This window comes from Asterias rubens, chromosome 18 (assembly GCF_902459465.1).
Source record: "Asterias rubens chromosome 18, eAstRub1.3, whole genome shotgun sequence".
Lineage (NCBI taxonomy): Eukaryota > Metazoa > Echinodermata > Asteroidea > Forcipulatida > Asteriidae > Asterias > Asterias rubens.
Genome location: NC_047079.1, coordinates 4,065,687 through 4,083,291, shown reverse-complemented (window position 1 = coordinate 4,083,291; position 17,605 = coordinate 4,065,687). Strand labels below are relative to the sequence as shown.

Sequence of the window (17,605 nt, the reverse complement as noted above, 5' to 3'; positions counted from 1 at the left end):
TGTAGTTCCCAGTAAACATTATCCAGGAATTCTGCAAAGGCCAACTTTAACAGAGGGTGAAGTACTTTCATTTGCATGACTTACCAAACGATGCCAAACGACATAAAAACAAACGCAACATTTTACTGACCAACTTCCAGTGTTGGCTTCAAGCTACAGGCCTGATGCCAACCGTAATGCAATGCTGCGACCTTGCTGATCAATTGCTAGAATTGAGCCAATGTATGTCCTTGCAACAGAACCCGTGCCCCCATTTAAAAAAAAACTGGACTTTTGAGATTAAAAATTACCAGAGTAAAATTTGTATAACTATTCATGTGATCATTTCAATTATTCTAAAACTATTTTCCATTTAACAGGCAAACAATTTAAGTCTAAAACTCCACTTCAGATTATCTTATACAAAATGTAGTTAGCATAACATTGGTGCTGGAAATCATTAGCTTGTTCAAGACCAATTGAGCCCAAATTTTCACAGGCTTGTTATTTTATGGTTATGATGGGATACCCCAAGTGAGAAGACTGGTCTTTGACAATACCAAACGTGTACCTTCCCTTTAAACTACTTTAGAGTGTGCCTTCAGTGCGATTGCCCAATGTCTGTATTACGCATTGTGTGGATTAGACTCGTTGTGAATAAGGAACGCGACTTTATATCGAGACTAAAGCAAGGTTTAAGTTATAGAGTTCAGTAATTCATATAATTATCAAAATTGTTCAAATTCGAATTATGATATCATGCGACCTCGATATAAATCGGGTGCCCGAGGTCGTGCATCAGAGTTCCCGTTCAAAATGATGAAACTACCAGCTGGACAACCACTTTGGACACTCCCAGCTTCAGATCAGAAATAAGGTTTATTACACACAACAATTAATCCATTCATACAAACACAATGCAAAATCTAATCAGAATTTTGGGGGATGTGGAAGGCCGAGGAAACTGAGTAACTTGAATCCAGCACAGTCATTAAATTTATGACTATTACTTGATTTTTACTCCACTTAAATAGGCCGAGTATTGAATGGTAGGCCTACAGTAGAGAAATCTATATAAATCCATCATGAGGCTATCTCTGAAGAAAAGACGCTTGATCAATGGGTGCGTTCGATTAGCTTCCCTCTGGGTCGACCCCGCGGTGCTCACTCGGGTGAGCCTCTGCCATGAGCTAATCGAACGATCACACTCGCCCGCTCGTAGTGACGTCATGCACCTCGGGTCACCCCAAAGTGACCCACTCCACAAGCAGGGCACTGGGGGCTGACCCGGTGAGCCCCTGGAATGACGTCAAAGCTATTCGAACGCACCGGGGCAGACCGGGGTCGACCCAGGGAAGCTAATCGAACGCACCCTGTGTGAACATCCAACGATTATTATTATGGGTGTCAAACTTGGGCAATAACTAACAAACATAATACATTCCACCACTCAGAGGGCAATTGAAAGAATAGTGTCAGTGATTTCACTGAGAGACCGGCAAACTATCAGAGGGTGCGTTCGTTTAGCTTCCCTGGGTCAACCCCGATGTGGTGTATTTTATTTTTTCCAGGACGAACGTGGGTAGAACAATATTACCCCACGTTAGTCCTCACACCTGGAAAAAAACACAGACACATCATCACGTGAGCCTTCCCGTGGTGACGTTGGTGCACCTCGGGGCAGCCCGAAGAGCCCCGCTTGTGGATTGGGTCACTTTGGGCTGACCCGAGGTTTTCCAGGTTCGAGGAAGAACGTGGGGTAATTGTGTGCCCACGTTCGTCCTGGAAAAAAATAAAATACGCCACATCGGGGTCGACCCAGGGAAGCTAAACGAACGCACCCAGAGATAATAAGTGAGTGAATATTTACCCAATTCACCTGACGTCAACATCGGAATAATCTTGGATGCGCCATTTTGGTGGTCAATGTCAACGTGTGTTATTCAGAGAAGTGCGCATTTTAGGCGATGCGGCGTTTACATACACGTAATATAACAAACCTATGACCTGGGCCAATTTCATAGAGCTGCTTAAGCAAAAAAATTGCTTAAGCACGAAAATAGCTAGCTTGTTTTACACATGTTACTGGCCAAACTTTCATGTATACATTGCTTGTGACTGGTATTTAGCTGTTGTTTACTTAGCATAACAATTGAATGGAGTCTTGGCAGGTAATCTGATTTTACTAAGCAAGGATTTTTTTGCTTGAGCAAAATTTTGTGCTTAAGCAGCTCTATGAAATTGGGCCCACCAAACATGGTGAGCGTGGCATCAATCGCCGCGAGTGACGAAGGGGTTAATACTGCAAAAAAATAATTATTCTGTACAAAATGAATGTACACAACAGAAAGGGCACCGAGAACCACAACTAGTGGCAAGCCATATTTAATAGGTAAAAAATCCGGTGGTAGACCAAAGAAAAGGTGAAGGGATGAAAACAACAACCATCCCAGAACAATCTTTTATTTTACGACAAGTTCAGCCTTGCATGACGTCACAGTTTGCCACACTTTACGATTGCATGTTTTGTTCACGAAGAAATAATACAACAATACGTGTTTGAACAATAGTGGTATGTTGTGCCTGGACTTCATTACAAAAACTACAGCATTGGCAGTAAACGCTATACATCCCACGCATAAAACCAAAACGTCAACTCCTCGAAGGTTACATTTCCCAATGCTCCCACGTTAACATCACACATGTCTAAAATAAAACCAGATTTCTGTTCCGTAATTAATTTTCAAGACATCTGTACTTTACTGTGACCTGGTGACGATACTAATCATGAATGAATTGTGAGCTCTAAAAAGCACTGGGCACTATATTGGTAATTGATCAAAATAATTATTAGCTTAAAAACTTACTTGGCAATGAGCAACGTAGAGCTGTTGATAGTTATAAAACATCATGAGAAATGGCTCCGTCTATGAAATATAATTTTTTGGAGAAAGAAGTACTTTTCTCACTCAAATAATGTTGATGAGTGACGCAAAAATAATCTTCTCAATCATTTTTGGAGTTGTACACTTTTAATGTTCATGTTTTTCTGATAGTAAGCATAAATAATTTGCTTACTGGAAAACATCTTTATAGGCAGTGGACACTATTGGTAGTTACTGGAAAGAATTATTAGCATAAACACTTTGGTAGCGAGTAATGGGGAGAGGTTGATGGTATAAAACATTGTGAAAAACCACTCCCTCTGAAGTGGCGTAGTTTTCGAGAAAGAAGTAATTCTCCACGAATTTGATTTCGAGACCCCAGAATTAGAATTTGAGGTCTCGAAATTAAGCATCTGAAAGCACACAACTTCGTGAGACAAGAGTGTTTTTTATTTCATTTTTTATCTCGCAACTTCGACGACCAATTGAGCTCAATTTTTCACAGGTTTCTTATTCTATAATATATGCATAATTATGTTGAGATACACCAAGTGGGAAGGATGCTCAACTCTACCCTGAGATATGAACGTGATGACCCCAAAATGTTTTGCGCACATTCGTGTAAACATTATCCGGGAATTCTGCGAAGGCCAACTTTAACAGAGGGTGAAGTACTTTCATTTGCCTGACTCAAACGATGCCGACACTCATAAAAATAAACGCAACATTAATTACTGACCAACTTCCTATGTTGGCTTCAAGCTATAGGCCTAATGCCAACTAATGCAATGCTGCGACCTTGCTGATCAATTGCTAGAATTGAGCCAATGTATGTCCTTGCAACAGAACCCGTGCCCCCATTTAAAAAACTGGACTTTTGAGATTAAAAATGACCAGAGTAACATTATTTTGTATAACTCTTCGCGTGATCATTTCAATTATTCTGAAACTATTTTCCAATTAACAGGCAAACAATTTAAGTATAAAACTCCACTTCAGCAAAATGGAGTTTGCATAACATTGGTGCTGGAAATCGTGAGCTTGTTCAAGACAAATTCAAACGGAAACTACATTTTCAATTTGGGCTACAATAGAAGTGCCCAAATAGAGAGACAAAAACCGATGCACCCCCCTTGTGCCCCTATAAGTTTACCTATAGTTTCGGCACTGTGTTCCAATGTATAACTGTTATCTCTCGATTAATGTTAGGCGGAAGTTGATATCGTCTGAACATCTCCAATGTGAGATTTAAAAATTCCCAGAGTAAAATGTTACGTCTTATAAGCTTTGATGTGACGATATTTTGACGTAACTATTAACGCGTTGCAGTTCCCGCTGCTAAAACACAGGATTCGAACTGCCTATAGCTACCGGGCAATCGCGGCGGTCTAGTTAGTATGACCCATTGCAAAGGTCGTGGGTTCGAATCCCACCCGAGATATGCCTGTGATTTTTTTCCACAGAACTCGGGAAAGTGCTAACACACCATGGGATGTATGGGTAAAAACCAAAACGAATGCTATCACCCAACTCATGTACAGACTACAGACATGCTTTGATCATGACGGTCCAACCCCTTTAAAGGCAGTGGACACTATTGGTAATTACTCAAAATAATTATTAGCATAAAACCTTACTTGGTAACGAGTAATAGGGAGAGGTTAATTGTATAAAACATTGTGAGAAACGGCTCCCTCTGAAGTGACGTAGTTTTCGAGAAAGAAGTAATTTTCCACGAATTTGATTTCGAGACCTCAGATTTAGAATTTTGAGGTCTCGAAATCAAGCATCTAAAAGCACACAGCTTCATGTGACAAGGGTGTTTTTTTCTTTCATTATTATCTCGCAGCTTCGACGACCAATTGAGCTCAAACTTTCACAGATTGGTTATTTTGACGTATATATTGAGATACACCAAGTGAGACGACTGGTCTTCGCCAATTACCAATAGTGTCCAGTATCTTTAACATTGTACAGAAATTGTTACAGTAACCACACATATCATAATTCACTTGAACTCTAGCTGTGGGGTACGGTTATGATCAAACTGTGACACAAGAGAAGAACTCACTCACAGCGATGAGTGAAAGTGAAACCGGGCTCAGGAAAGTGTAGCAGTCCTCCCACTTCCACGCTGAGCTCCAACATGAATCATAGACCGCCCACCACAGTACGGGTCATAACAAAAGGTCATTAAGTTTAAGGGCACTTCCGGTAGGCCCTACCTCGTGCCCTCAATTCGAGCTTCGAGCTGGTGTTAAACACTGGGAACATAGATACCATGATCTGAGCCCAATTTCACGTAGAGCTGCCTATTAGCACTGAGAAAATATCGCTTGAGCTATGTATGCTATAAGCAAAAAACCATTCAAAACGTTTTCCACAATCGTAGACTTTTCTCACAGTCCATCAGTCTTTCAATTATCCCATTACAATCAGCGAACAGATCCACATCGAGGCTTGGGGGGGGGGGGGCTCAAAGAGTCACGGCGTTCGCCTGCGCATCAGACAGGAAACACACCAAGAATGATGGACGCTTTGAAGGTCCAGCATCACTTGATATGACCGGCCCATCTCTGACGTCACTACACTCACTTTTCATGCTGGGAGGGATGGAGTTCAGTACAGCAGTGTACTACTTTTACAGAGTTGTCGTCACTTTGGTTTAAGTTCGTGCACGGAGCGGACGTCCTATACACTCTATTCCTACCAACTATTCTTACCGTCGCTCCATCAGCACAAACCCCCAGGACTTTTTGATTCTACGGGTAAAAAAGGTTCGTCGGGCTCGCTTTGCCGAACTCCGGCGCCGCTCCTTCGCAGAATTGAACCCGGTGTAATTATCGCCCCGTGCTTGCAGTCAGTTTCAGCATGGGACACCGACAAGTTGGGCAGCTGGTGCCGATGTTGTTCGCGGTATGCCTGCTGCTGATGTCATGCAGTGACCCGGTCAGCGCACAAGGCAAGTGTTTCAAATTAAAATCTCCTTTTTGTATTATGTGAGTGCTGTGATTCTTTATGTTATAGGGATGTCTTTATGTATTTTCCACTATAATCGTTGGCTACTTACTAGTATATCAATGGTTTTAAGACCATTGTGTTAAAAATGCAGTGATCCTGTCCTTCATAATGTTTACCCAGTTTTAAACGATTTCCCTCCACTTTCTAGGGGGCAATTCTCAGTCTTCGTATCTGCTTTAAGGCAGTGGACACTATGGGTATTTACACAAAATAGTTATCAGCATAAAAACTTACTTGGTGACGAGTAATGGGGAGATGTTGATATAAAACATTGTGAGAAACGGCTCCCTCTGAAGTGACATAGTTTTCGAGAAAGAAGTAATTTTCCACGAATTTGATTTCGAGACCTCAGATTTAGAATTTGAGGTCTAGAAATCAACCATCTAAAAGCACACAACTTCGTGTGACAAGGTTTTGTTTTCTTTCATTATTATCTCGCAACTTCGACGACCAATATTGAGCTCAAATTTTCACAGGTTTGCTATTTTATGCATGTTGAGATACACCGATCAAGAAGACTTGTCTTCGTCAATTACCAATAAAACGACGCCAATGAACAATGATTTGAGAAAATACATAAACAATAATATTTACATTTTCGCGCTTCTCTCTGGATCCCTCCCTTAATCCCTTTCCGCTCTCTTTTTTTCTGTAAAATATGGATATGTATTTGTTTGTACATGTACTTGTTTTATGCCTCTGAAGAAGGTCCGGTTTGGATCGAAAGCTAAGGCCATCTACCCTACTCATTATAATATGTACATTTTATACAATTCGTTTTATATATAGACGGGCCTAACGTCACATGTATGGACACCGTTGGTAATCGTCAAAGACCAGCATATCACTTATCCCAACAAATGCACAATATACAACTCTGTAAATTTGGACTCAATTTGGCATCGAAGTTGCAAGAGAATAATTGAAACAAAAAAACAAACTTGTTGCACAATGCAATTTAGATGCCTATTGAAAGGCTTCAGCTTAATTGCGTGAGAAATTACATGAAAACATATGTCTCAAAAACTGTGTTTCAGAGGGAGCCGTCGTTCACAATATTTGATATTTTCAACAGCTCTCCATTACTCGTTACCAAGTACGTTTATGCTATTTTGAGTGGCTAACTATAGTGTTCATCAGTGCTTTTAATTTATGGAAACTTGCTCACTCTCCAATCATTTAGTAAGTTCATATGGATTTTTGAAGATCATGAATTTAAAAGATTCGTTTTTACTCTCCGTCTTTGGCCAATCGAAGCCATTTGGTCCGATACAGGTTCACAACTATACCCGAAAGCCCCCTTCTATACCAATAAAATTATTTGCAAGTGTGTGATCGAACTGTGTTTGCTCGTGCCGTCTGACCGCCACAACACTTCCCTTCTCGGCTTTGTCAAGGCCACTGACCCTAAATGAGGTCAATCAAGGGGTCACCATAAGTGCATGACCTCTGCCATCAAATCGTTTGTTTCATACCGGCTGGGCAAATACCTCGAAGGTTTCAGTCCATCAACACTTCTGGGTTATTTTTAACAAACCTATTAACATTCAGCATTGACCCGTGCAAGACGTTCAGAACCATGACCTCGGGGCCAGCCTAAAGGACATTGCAACACTGACTGGCTCCTATCATGGAGCAATGCTCCTATATAAATCTCAGCATGTGTTCAGATACGTCGTTTATGCCCTTTAAACCAGTTTTCTATGCACACAAATTCCCTTTTGTCTTATGGCATAAACAATAACATGGCCCAAGACAAAACAACAACAATGGCATTCTAAAGAAAATGTTTTCCTATTCCCAGCTTGCATAATTTTTTTTTTTTGGGGGGGGAATGTTAGAACAAAAGGATCAAATTTCATGCTCACAGTTTTCTTTAAACGCAATTATTAATTAGCACACTAATGGTTTTTTTACACGCCTTTCATCCCGAAGAAATTTTATGAAGTCCTCGTTCTTATCTCGACATTTGCAAAAATTAGTGTCACCAAAAGGGTCTGGGTACTTTTTGTAAAACGTCCTCAGATTTACAATACACTTACAATTTGCACAGTTTGAAGATAATGATATAGTAAAAAGCTTCCCTTAAAATATTACACGATGAGTTGATGTAGTTTTTAAGAAGTGAGTAAAACAATGTCACGATACTAATTTTTGTCTCAGTGTTAGCATTTCAAACGTATTTACCAACTGCACTGGATAAGAGTAGTAATCATTTTTTTGTTTACTGTGAAATTAATTCATTCCAAATGATCTTACAGGACTCTTTCAAAGATGGTATTTGTTTTATTTGTATGTATGTGAATATATCTTAGCAGGTCCTCAATTCTGGAACGATCAGGCCCAGCTCACCTTGCAAAAAGCCCTGCGGAGGGAGAGGACTCTCAACACAAACCCCGCCAAGAATGTGGTGATGTTCGTGGGTGACGGCATGGGCATCTCGACCGTGACGGCAGCCAGGATCCTCAAGGGTCAAAAGGCTGGCAAGACCGGGGAGGAGACGGTGCTTGCGTGGGAGGACTTCTCCAGTATTGCTCTGTCCAAGGTTGGTAACCACATCCAATACTATCCATTACTATAATATCTAAGTCTTACGAAGTATCTACAAACAAGGTACTCAATTCGCTTAGTACATTTTTACAGAAAGATATTCTATTTAAGTTATGAATTCTGGGACCCCATTGTGTATAGCACATCATAAGGGTTTACAAGTTGCTATGTCGCATTCAGCAGCCACAGCAAGGAACAAGGGCGAACCCTCTCTCTTTCACGTGCGTTAACAACACACGGGAGCAACGGCTTTACGTCCCATCCGAAGGACGAAGCAATGGTTAAGTGCCTTGCATAAGGACACAAATGTCACGACTGGGACTCGAACCCAACACTCTGCTCATCAGAAACACCCGAGTTTAAAATCGGTCCTCTTAACCGCTCGGCGACGACACTTCAATGGTCCTCGTCTTTGGTAACTGTCCGTGATGTGAATAAAATGATTGACGACAGAACAGTTGCGTGCCGACACGGCTCAACTTCAACGATACAAGTCTTTATGTTTCATGCTGATTTATCCATGAACGAAAATCAACTACCCCCCAGTTTTCAAAACACACTCTGCAAGTAAAAACAAACAAATACAAACATTGGAATTGTATACAAAGCTGACGGCCACATTTAAGTCAAATCAGCGAAAACGGCTTGCATTTGGAGAGGGTTTTTAAAGTACAATAATCGGTCTACTCGAAAAAGGCGACCGCGATTTGTATACTTAGCTGTTCATATTGTTATTATTATCATTTATTTGTACATAATATTTTCATATTTTTTTTCTTGGGGGGGGGGGGGGGGCTTCAAAGGCTATCCCAGACGATTCACGGATGAATCCATTTTAGAGTTTTGTCGTGTCCTACCCTTCATTTGCCTCTATAAAAACAATCATAAGGTTCTAAACAGAATAAATACTCGTGCAAATGATTTTTTTCACCCAATAAGGGCATGGTTCTCTCTTTTATAAAGTTTTCCTTTCTCTTGTCTTGTCAACCTTGTTGTATGCTAACCTTCTTGATATTGACACTTTCTGGCACTCTGAAGCCATTTTGTCGGTATAAAAGGTTCTAACAGATGGTTTCACTTCACTGCTTATGTTTCACTTAGTTACCTGTTCATGTTTGTTGTGTTGTCATTTAGTCTTCGAGAAAGACTCTGCTAGGGTCGAAACGTCAGGCCATTAACTATTTTTTTGCAACAGATGGTTTCAACATAGCGGATGCAGACAAGACCAAAGTGACTATATAAGTTATGCTCTAACATAAATCATTGGTTTAGGAACATAATCTGTCTGTGATCAAAGAATAAAATATATAAACTTTCTTCTCCCCCTCATGTAAACAGACCTACTGTGTTGACAGACAAGTGTCGGACTCTTCCAGCACCGCCACGGCGTTCTTCTGCGGCGTGAAGGCCAACGACGCGACGGTCGGCCTAGACGACCGAGCACAGTTCGGTGATTGCGCCACTACTATCAATGCGTCCGTTGATTCATTCCTGGTCGACGGTCATCGGGCAGGTACGTCCGTAGACTGGTGCCTTGTCCTTATGGACTGGGGTCAATAAGCATGAAACTACATGTAGCTTGCTTTTATTTTACACATGTTACTGGCCAAAGTCCCATGATATAAATTGCTAGTGTAACTGGTATTTAGCTGTTGTTTATACTTAGCATAACAATAATTGAGTACAGTCTTAACCGGTATTCTGATTTTAATAAGGAAGGATTTGTTTAGCCTAAGCGAGTTCTTTTTGCTTAAGCAGCTCTGTGAAAATTGGTCCAGGTGTTAGCTTTTTATGTAGGCATACACACATGTACGTCAAATTTAACTGCGAATCTCCAGAATTATGAAAGCCGTGTGAATTGATACAAGGTCAAGGATGATAATGTGCGTGGGCTAAACAGCCGATCTCTGGCGTAATTCACGAGCCTCGAAGTCTGACGTCAGATGTTTAGGCTATTACGCCCGAAACCCCCAGGGATGGCTTAAATGGGGGGGGGGGGGAGAAGGAATGTGCTTGGTTGTGTATGACAGTAAATTATACTCCTCGGCCTCAGATGACGCAATATAGTTTATCCACGCTATTTTGTATGTAATCACATGATTATGAACTATTTTTTTACTCACAGTCTTATTATGGGTGCCTTCGTTTAGCTTCCCTGTGTCGACCCCGGTCTGCCCCGGTACGTTCGAATAGCTTTGACGTCATTCCAGTGGCTCACCCGGGTCAGCCCCAAGTGCCCTGCTCGTGGAGTGGGTCACTTGGGGGTGACCCGACGTGCATGGCGTAACCAAGAGATGGCAAGTGTGATCGTTCGATTAGCTCTTGTCAGTGGCTCATCCGAATGAGCACCGCGGGGTAGACCCATGGAAGCTAATCGAACGCACCCCCAATATTAAAAAAAAGAAAAAAAGGGGGAAATTATAACAACTTTGTAAACAATGATGTTAAGAAGGTCAGAGAATGATGTACTGTATTTATATCCTGATATGAGATATAGTTCAGACTTCTATCCGAGTTCAGACCAGTTCTTCTTTGTAATCATGATGTTGTATCTAGTACTTGTCTAGCACCGAGGATACTGTTCACAAAAGCTCATTGGAGTCTTTAACTCCAGGGGTTATCAAAGATGGGATTTCCACCATTCCAATGTTCCTCCTATGAACTGGATCAGTTTTAGATTTGTTGATATCAGAAAAACGTATTACCGATGATAAAATGACAAAATGGTAAACTATAGAAAGAGTAAGGAGGCTAGCCGGTCAACCAAAGTTGTCAATATTTTGAGATGTCATTTGTTTTTTGTTACCCTAAAACGTATTACCGATGATAAAATGACAAATGACAGCTTTCCCCGGGACCCCGCACCATGACACGCTATGGCGATCGGGCCTTTTCAGTCATAGCTCCAACACTTTGGAACAAGCTACCCATCCACATTCAAGCAGCTCCTTCATTGGATACTTTCAAATCTCAACTTAAAATCCATCTTTTCTGTCAATCTGGTTATAGTGCTTAGAAACTTCCGTATTTAGCGCTCTATAAATGTTGTAATTATTATTATTATTATTATAATAATGGTAAACTATAGAAAGAGTAAGGAGGCTAGTCGGTCAACCAAAGTTGTCAATATTTTGAGATGTTATTGTGTATTTTGTCACCCTCCTCATATCCTAGGTAAAGCTACGGGGTTCGTCACCACGTCACGCGTGACTCACGCTACACCAGCCGCCCTCTACGCCCACAGTCCGGATCGTTACTGGGAGGACGATGAGGACGTGCCGTCTGAGGAGCGAGCTTTGGGGTGCACGGACATCGGGGCCCAGCTCGTAGAAAACGGGAAGATGTTTGAGGTTAGTGAACAAGTCAGGCCTGATACTTGGTACTTAGAAAAAAAGTAGAAACATTTATGGGCACGTTTGGTAAATGTCAAAGACCAGTATTCTCACTTATAGTGTCCAGACATATGCATCAATTTTTGATAACAAACCTGGGGCAAACTTGGGCTCGATTGGTCAGCCGTTTCTTATGTTTTATACTATCATCAGCTCTCCAACCAACAGTGTCCAGTGCCTTCAATCCAATGCATACATGGAATTTGCCGTAGAAGACATTTCAAGCTATTTAATCACAATTGGTCTTACTTCTCCAAGTCAGAAATCAGAGTTAAGTGGGAAGAACATCATGCCTGACAAAATATTTAAAAAGCTTTTTATCTTGTACTTTTAAGCAGACAATGGTGTTTAGCTTACCTTTTTGAATTTTGGTTCCTTCTTAGGTTCCAGGTTGTGCTTTATATACAATAAATAGTAAAGTATTGTTTTTAAATGAAGATGTGTTTGTCCTTTACCATTAATCAGGTTATCATGGGAGGCGGACGGAGAGAGCTGACTCCGCGGGACTTTATCGACCCTGAGTACCCCGAAAAAGACGGCCACCGGGAGGACGGTCGCAACATTATACGTACGTACTCCTCTAACAGACATTACTATGGCCCTTTTCGAAACCACGGCTTCGGCTTTGGATTTGGCTCAGGCAAGCTTTGTTTTGATATCTGCGCGTGCTTTGCGTACGCGCTCAGGGCTTCAGACGAGAGAACGGAGCCTGAAGCCAAATCCAAAGCCGAAGGCGTGGTTTCGAAAAGGGTATATTATAAGAACAGGGGTAGCACCAAAAAAAATGCACAAACCTATTTTAGGTCACAAGGGGTAGGGAAGAGCAGGGACAACGTCATAAATGTCGAGATTGTACAGACAAAACAGTTGGCAGATTGTTGATGTACTTTGTTAACCTCTTACTGTGTTGTCTTTTTCTGAAGTCAATACAAGAATGTCCACAGCAAATAGACACAATGGTTATTTACGTTCGTGATTCATGAACATGACACTTTGTTTATAATAAAGAAATATTGTTCACACAATAAACCATGGCCGATATTATAACTCCATATCTCAAGGCGCACGGAACACTAAACACCCGGTTCAGACTATTGACTTGATTCGAAACAATTTTGTATAACATTAATTAAAAAAAACTCCCTATAAATACGTCACATGTTTTAGCGATCATGAATGAGTAATTGATGTGATCGTACACACTGACACAAATGTTACGATTATGTTGTCCTTCTGCAGAGGAATGGCTTCTGAACAAACCATTAGACAGCAGCAAGTACGTCTGGAACCTAGAGGACTTCAACAATGTGGACCCCGACGAAACAGACCATCTGATTGGTGAGTTTTACTTCCGGTCGTTTTGAGATCATAACTATTTCGGTTCTTGCATTTGGGTTACGCCGGATCGTACACACTGGTCAGCCTACTATACCTTGATGTCCTAAGCTGGAGCATGACACACGCCATAGAGGGGTGTCGACCAACAGAGGTCAATGATTTGGTTAAAAGGAGTCAGGACAAAACTCTGCCAGCATTCTTTGTGTACAAAATCGTTATGATAATTGACAGTACAACTTTAAGGGTCAACTTTTAAATTTACCCAGCTATTGTACAGGCGAACAACACACTATTAAATATGAAATAATATTTGATACGATAACCCCAAATGGATAAACTTGTCAGCTTGTGAAACCAGACAGGTCCTTGCGATGTTTTGGTGATACAATAATTTTATACATGTTTAAGCGATTGAAATTTTTTCCAGAGAAGGCCGCCCCACGTGTGCCAACCAAAACTAGCGGTTGAAACGTTGCAAATGAAAGCTCTGAAAGAGTGCAATATACTTTAATCTTTAGGCGTTGTCTTTTAAAGGCAGTGGACACTATTGGTAATTAATCTAAATTTAGCATAAAACCTTACTTGGTAACGAGTAATGGGGAGAGGTTGATAGTATAAAACATTGTGAGAAACGGTTCCCTCTGAAAAGACGTATAGTTTTTGAGAAAGAAGTAGTTTTCCACGAATTTGATTTCGAGACCTCAGAACTAGATTTTGAGGTCTCGAAATCAAGCATCTAAAAGCGCACAACTCCATGTGACAAGGGTGTTTTTTCTTTCATTATCTCCGAACTTTGATGACCGATTGAGCTCAAATTTTCACAGGTTTGTCATTTAGGCATATGTTGAGATACACAAAGTGAGAAGACTGGTCTTTGACTATTACCGATAGTATCCTCGAACAGTGTCTTTAAAGATAATACCCAGACTATACAATTATTAATATTTGTCAGGAGGTTGAAACATAACGATAATTTCATTATAACTTTGAAGAGTGTTCAATGTATGTTAATTTTTACAGCGCTTTTTGAGAGATCTCACATGCAATTTGAACAAGAGCGTATGGACGACGAAGCTGGGGAGCCCTCTCTTGCCGAGATGGTAGAAAAGGCAATTCAAATACTGCGAAAAGACCCGGATGGGTTCTTTCTGGCCGTTGAAGGTAAGAAGATAGCACAATAAATTACTCAATAAAAAAACAAAAACAGATCAAACTAAAGCTTCTCAAATAATGGCTTGAGGCAATACTATGACCTATAAATATCAAGTTTGAGCGAGGGACTCTTGTCGACCATTGGTCGTTTTTGCCTGGTACCCAGAATGTATTGCATGTGTAGGTATACCATGGAATACTGACTAATTGTCAAATGATCGCTTCTCGAACTTGCCCTAGTGTCGTTCAGAATCTCCAATTTATCGTAAATATTTCCCCAAAAACTGTATAATGAGCGAGTTGTGACATCATGCGCTTATATAGACGCCATTTTGTTGCCCCAAAACGCACGTGCACACATAAGGTGTCACACATAGACTGTGCATTTAGATTTGTACATCGTACATTTTACTGGTCAGGTCATTATGCCTTAATATCCTAAGCTGGACTATATGCCACAAGTCTAAGAGGGGTGTCAATCAAGGGGATGGTGATTTGGTTAGAATTGGGCAGGTCAAAACAGTGAAGTATTTTTGACTTAAATGGCCCCAGCACTCACGATACCCAAAAGAAAACTGGTCTCTCCATAACAAATGTCTCTCAAAACACAGCTCTCACATTATTGTTTCTTTTGACAGGCGCCCGCATCGACCATGGCCACCATGATGGCATAGCGTCCATCGCTCTGCACGAAACTCTAGCCATGGAGGAAGCCGTTGCCAAAGCGATGGAACTAACAAACGAGGAGGATACGTTGATCATCGTCACCGCGGACCACAGTCATACAATGACCATTGGAAGTTATCCAGAGCGCGGCAATCCTATTTTAGGTAAGAATTATTTAGTGCGTTCGTTTAGCTTCCCTGGGTCTACCCCGCGGTGCTCACTCGGGTGAGCCCCTGACAAGAGCTAAACGAACGACCACTCACCGCTCTCGTAGTGACGTAATGTACCTGGGGCCAGCCCCCAAGTGACCCACTCCACTGGAGCTGACCCGGGTGAGCCCCTGGAATGACGTCAAAGCTATTCGAACGCACCGGGGCAGTCCAGGGTCGACCCAGTGAAGCTAAATGAACGCACCCATTGTGATTAAGGACCACAAAGAGTAAAGACAGGTCTTATTTCACAAAGAGTCAAGACAATTAGTCTTTATCTCGAGCTAGGAAGAGAACTTAAGATTAGTCGATGCTCGTGTTTTTGAGCAAGACACTTGACCATTGCTTCGTCTCTGATGAGCCGTTAAGACCGTACGTCCCGTAAGTAATCATTGTTTGCCCCGGTGTTTCTGGCAATTTTCAGTTGGCTGCATCAGGTAGGTTGGCTGCAGATTGCCTAGATCAATGGATTTCGTAGTCTTAACTATAGCTCGATACGTAAATGCTGAGTTAATTTTTGCACCAATGTAATTTTGTATGTATTGTTCAATGAAGGTAATAAAATAAAATAAAATAATTATCATAACATTGTGAGTCTTTGTTTACTTTTGTTCATCTTTTCAGGGCTTTATAATTATGGTGAGGGTGAAGACGATCTACCATTCACTACCCTCGCGTACGCCGATGGGCCAGGAGGAGAACTAGAATTGGAGAGCTATAATAAATCAGGACGTAGACGAGATTTAAGCAACGTTGATACAGGTGAGATATACCCGATGGCCCAGTATGTACAACAGTGTCATCTTAAAACCAAACTGAGTATACTTTACTGCCAAGATGGACACCAAGCTGTATGTATGCCCTATATGGTTTACATGTTTTGTATGCCGTCATTTTCTGATGTACTTTGGAAACACGTGAAAATGGTTTCGACGAAGAAACCACCCTCTACGGGGGACCGAGTATATTGCTATAACCAGATACCTTAGTATATACCCCGGCTAAATACATCATCCACATTGCAGCTGTTAAATGACTTTTGGGCGGAGTGGCACATACGAAGCTTGGGACCTTTTACATTTGTCAACAAGTTTTCAACAACTGTAATTGATTGCTTGTTTTCGTTTTTGTTGTGGGATAGTTTGTTTTATTGTTTTGGGTCTCATCATGCTGGGACACCTTTACCAAATAAAATATAAATTTATTTGTATAAATTTAGTTTTTAAGTGTGTTTCACGGTCCCGTATTAGTTCAAACATCTCGCTCGGAAGGTTAACCAACATTAAATTAATGTCATATTTATATTTTGATATTTGTCAGACCATCCCGAGTTTATTCAACCAGCAATTGTACCGAGAAGTGAAGAGAGCCATGGCGGGGAGGACGTGCCCATTTATGCCAATGGACCGATGTCGCATTTATTTCACGGTGTCCACGAACAGAACTACATCGCCCACGTCATCAGGTACGCAGCCTGCTTGGACGGTCGCGAGGATTGTGAAACGAGTAGTGCGCCCTCTCTCGGGGGTGTCATTCCATTGATGGTTCTTTCGACAACTCTTTCAGTTACTGTTTATCTCTGGAATATTTAAATATTGAACAGTCTGAATGTACTTTGGAATCTCGGGTTTCAAGTAATATTGTTTAATCGGAGTATAATGGGGAAAATTTGCCCACTAAAACGCGGATAAAATGTTCGAATATATAATTCCAAATGAACGCCATCTTTATAGGCAGCTTATGGTTTTCACATTGAGCTGCATCAATTTACAAAAAAAGTGGTTCACCGCCAATCACGCATGCAATAGACCTCTTGCATACCACGTCACACTTTCAAACAGTGCCCCCACAGTACACTCGACACATAATGAGGCAGCTCAATGGTACGGAAAAACGTGCGCGCTACCTACAGCATCCCGCATAGTTGCGAGTTCAAAAGGGAAAGAAAAAAAACTCATTTGCCTGTTCAGGTGATCGACCCTACACTTTGTTTCACACGAAGGTGGACAATTGTTGGGTCTCGTACTGTTTTGTTTTCGTTTTTAGAGTGAAAGTACTATTATCCTTTAGTTTCTTAGTTTGTATATTGAGAAATAAAGTTTGTACTATAATTTAAGAATAAGTACTCTTTTTAATTCCAATTTGCTTTCAGTTAAAATGTTCTCGTTTGAGGTGTATCAGTACTCGTGGCTCTATAGACGCTGTGACCTATGTTTACATTCAAACCGCCCTCTGTTGACAAAACACTATATACGTCATGTTTCGCCTGGCACCGAGTTGCGTAGTCATAGTAAGATTGCGTACACTTTCTAGCTGGCTGCCGAAACACAAAGGTTTTGCCCGGCGGTATGCGCGCGAATCATGTTACGGTTTTCGTGTGACGTCAGAGGTCACATCGTCTATAGTACAACAT

General features: G+C 41.2%; 1 protein-coding gene across 1 annotated transcript; it reads left to right on the top strand.

The window, feature by feature from the left end:
• The first annotated feature begins 5,538 nt into the window (after nucleotides 1-5,538).
• Nucleotides 5,539-17,144, top strand: LOC117302261 (alkaline phosphatase-like). The gene is made up of 10 exons (XM_033786118.1): nucleotides 5,539-5,826; nucleotides 8,204-8,430; nucleotides 9,774-9,948; nucleotides 11,610-11,785; nucleotides 12,293-12,395; nucleotides 13,067-13,165; nucleotides 14,186-14,326; nucleotides 14,956-15,147; nucleotides 15,817-15,954; nucleotides 16,513-17,144. The coding sequence occupies exons 1-10, from the start codon at nucleotides 5,736-5,738 to the stop codon at nucleotides 16,782-16,784; spliced, it is 1,614 nt and encodes a 537-aa protein (XP_033642009.1). The 5' UTR covers nucleotides 5,539-5,735; the 3' UTR covers nucleotides 16,785-17,144.
• The last annotated feature ends 461 nt before the right edge of the window (nucleotides 17,145-17,605 follow it).

What these genes read in the sequence shown, in the direction of transcription:
- LOC117302261 (XM_033786118.1), top strand. Translation starts at nt 5,736, where the DNA reads ATGGGACACCGACAAGTTGGGCAGCTGGTGCCGATGTTGTTCGCGGTA. An exon ending in TGACCCGGTCAGCGCACAAG is followed by an intron (nt 5,827 to 8,203) that starts GCAAGTGTTTCA and finishes ATATCTTAGCAG; the next exon opens with GTCCTCAATTCTGGAACGAT. An exon ending in GCGCGGCAATCCTATTTTAG is followed by an intron (nt 15,148 to 15,816) that starts GTAAGAATTATT and finishes TCATCTTTTCAG; the next exon opens with GGCTTTATAATTATGGTGAG.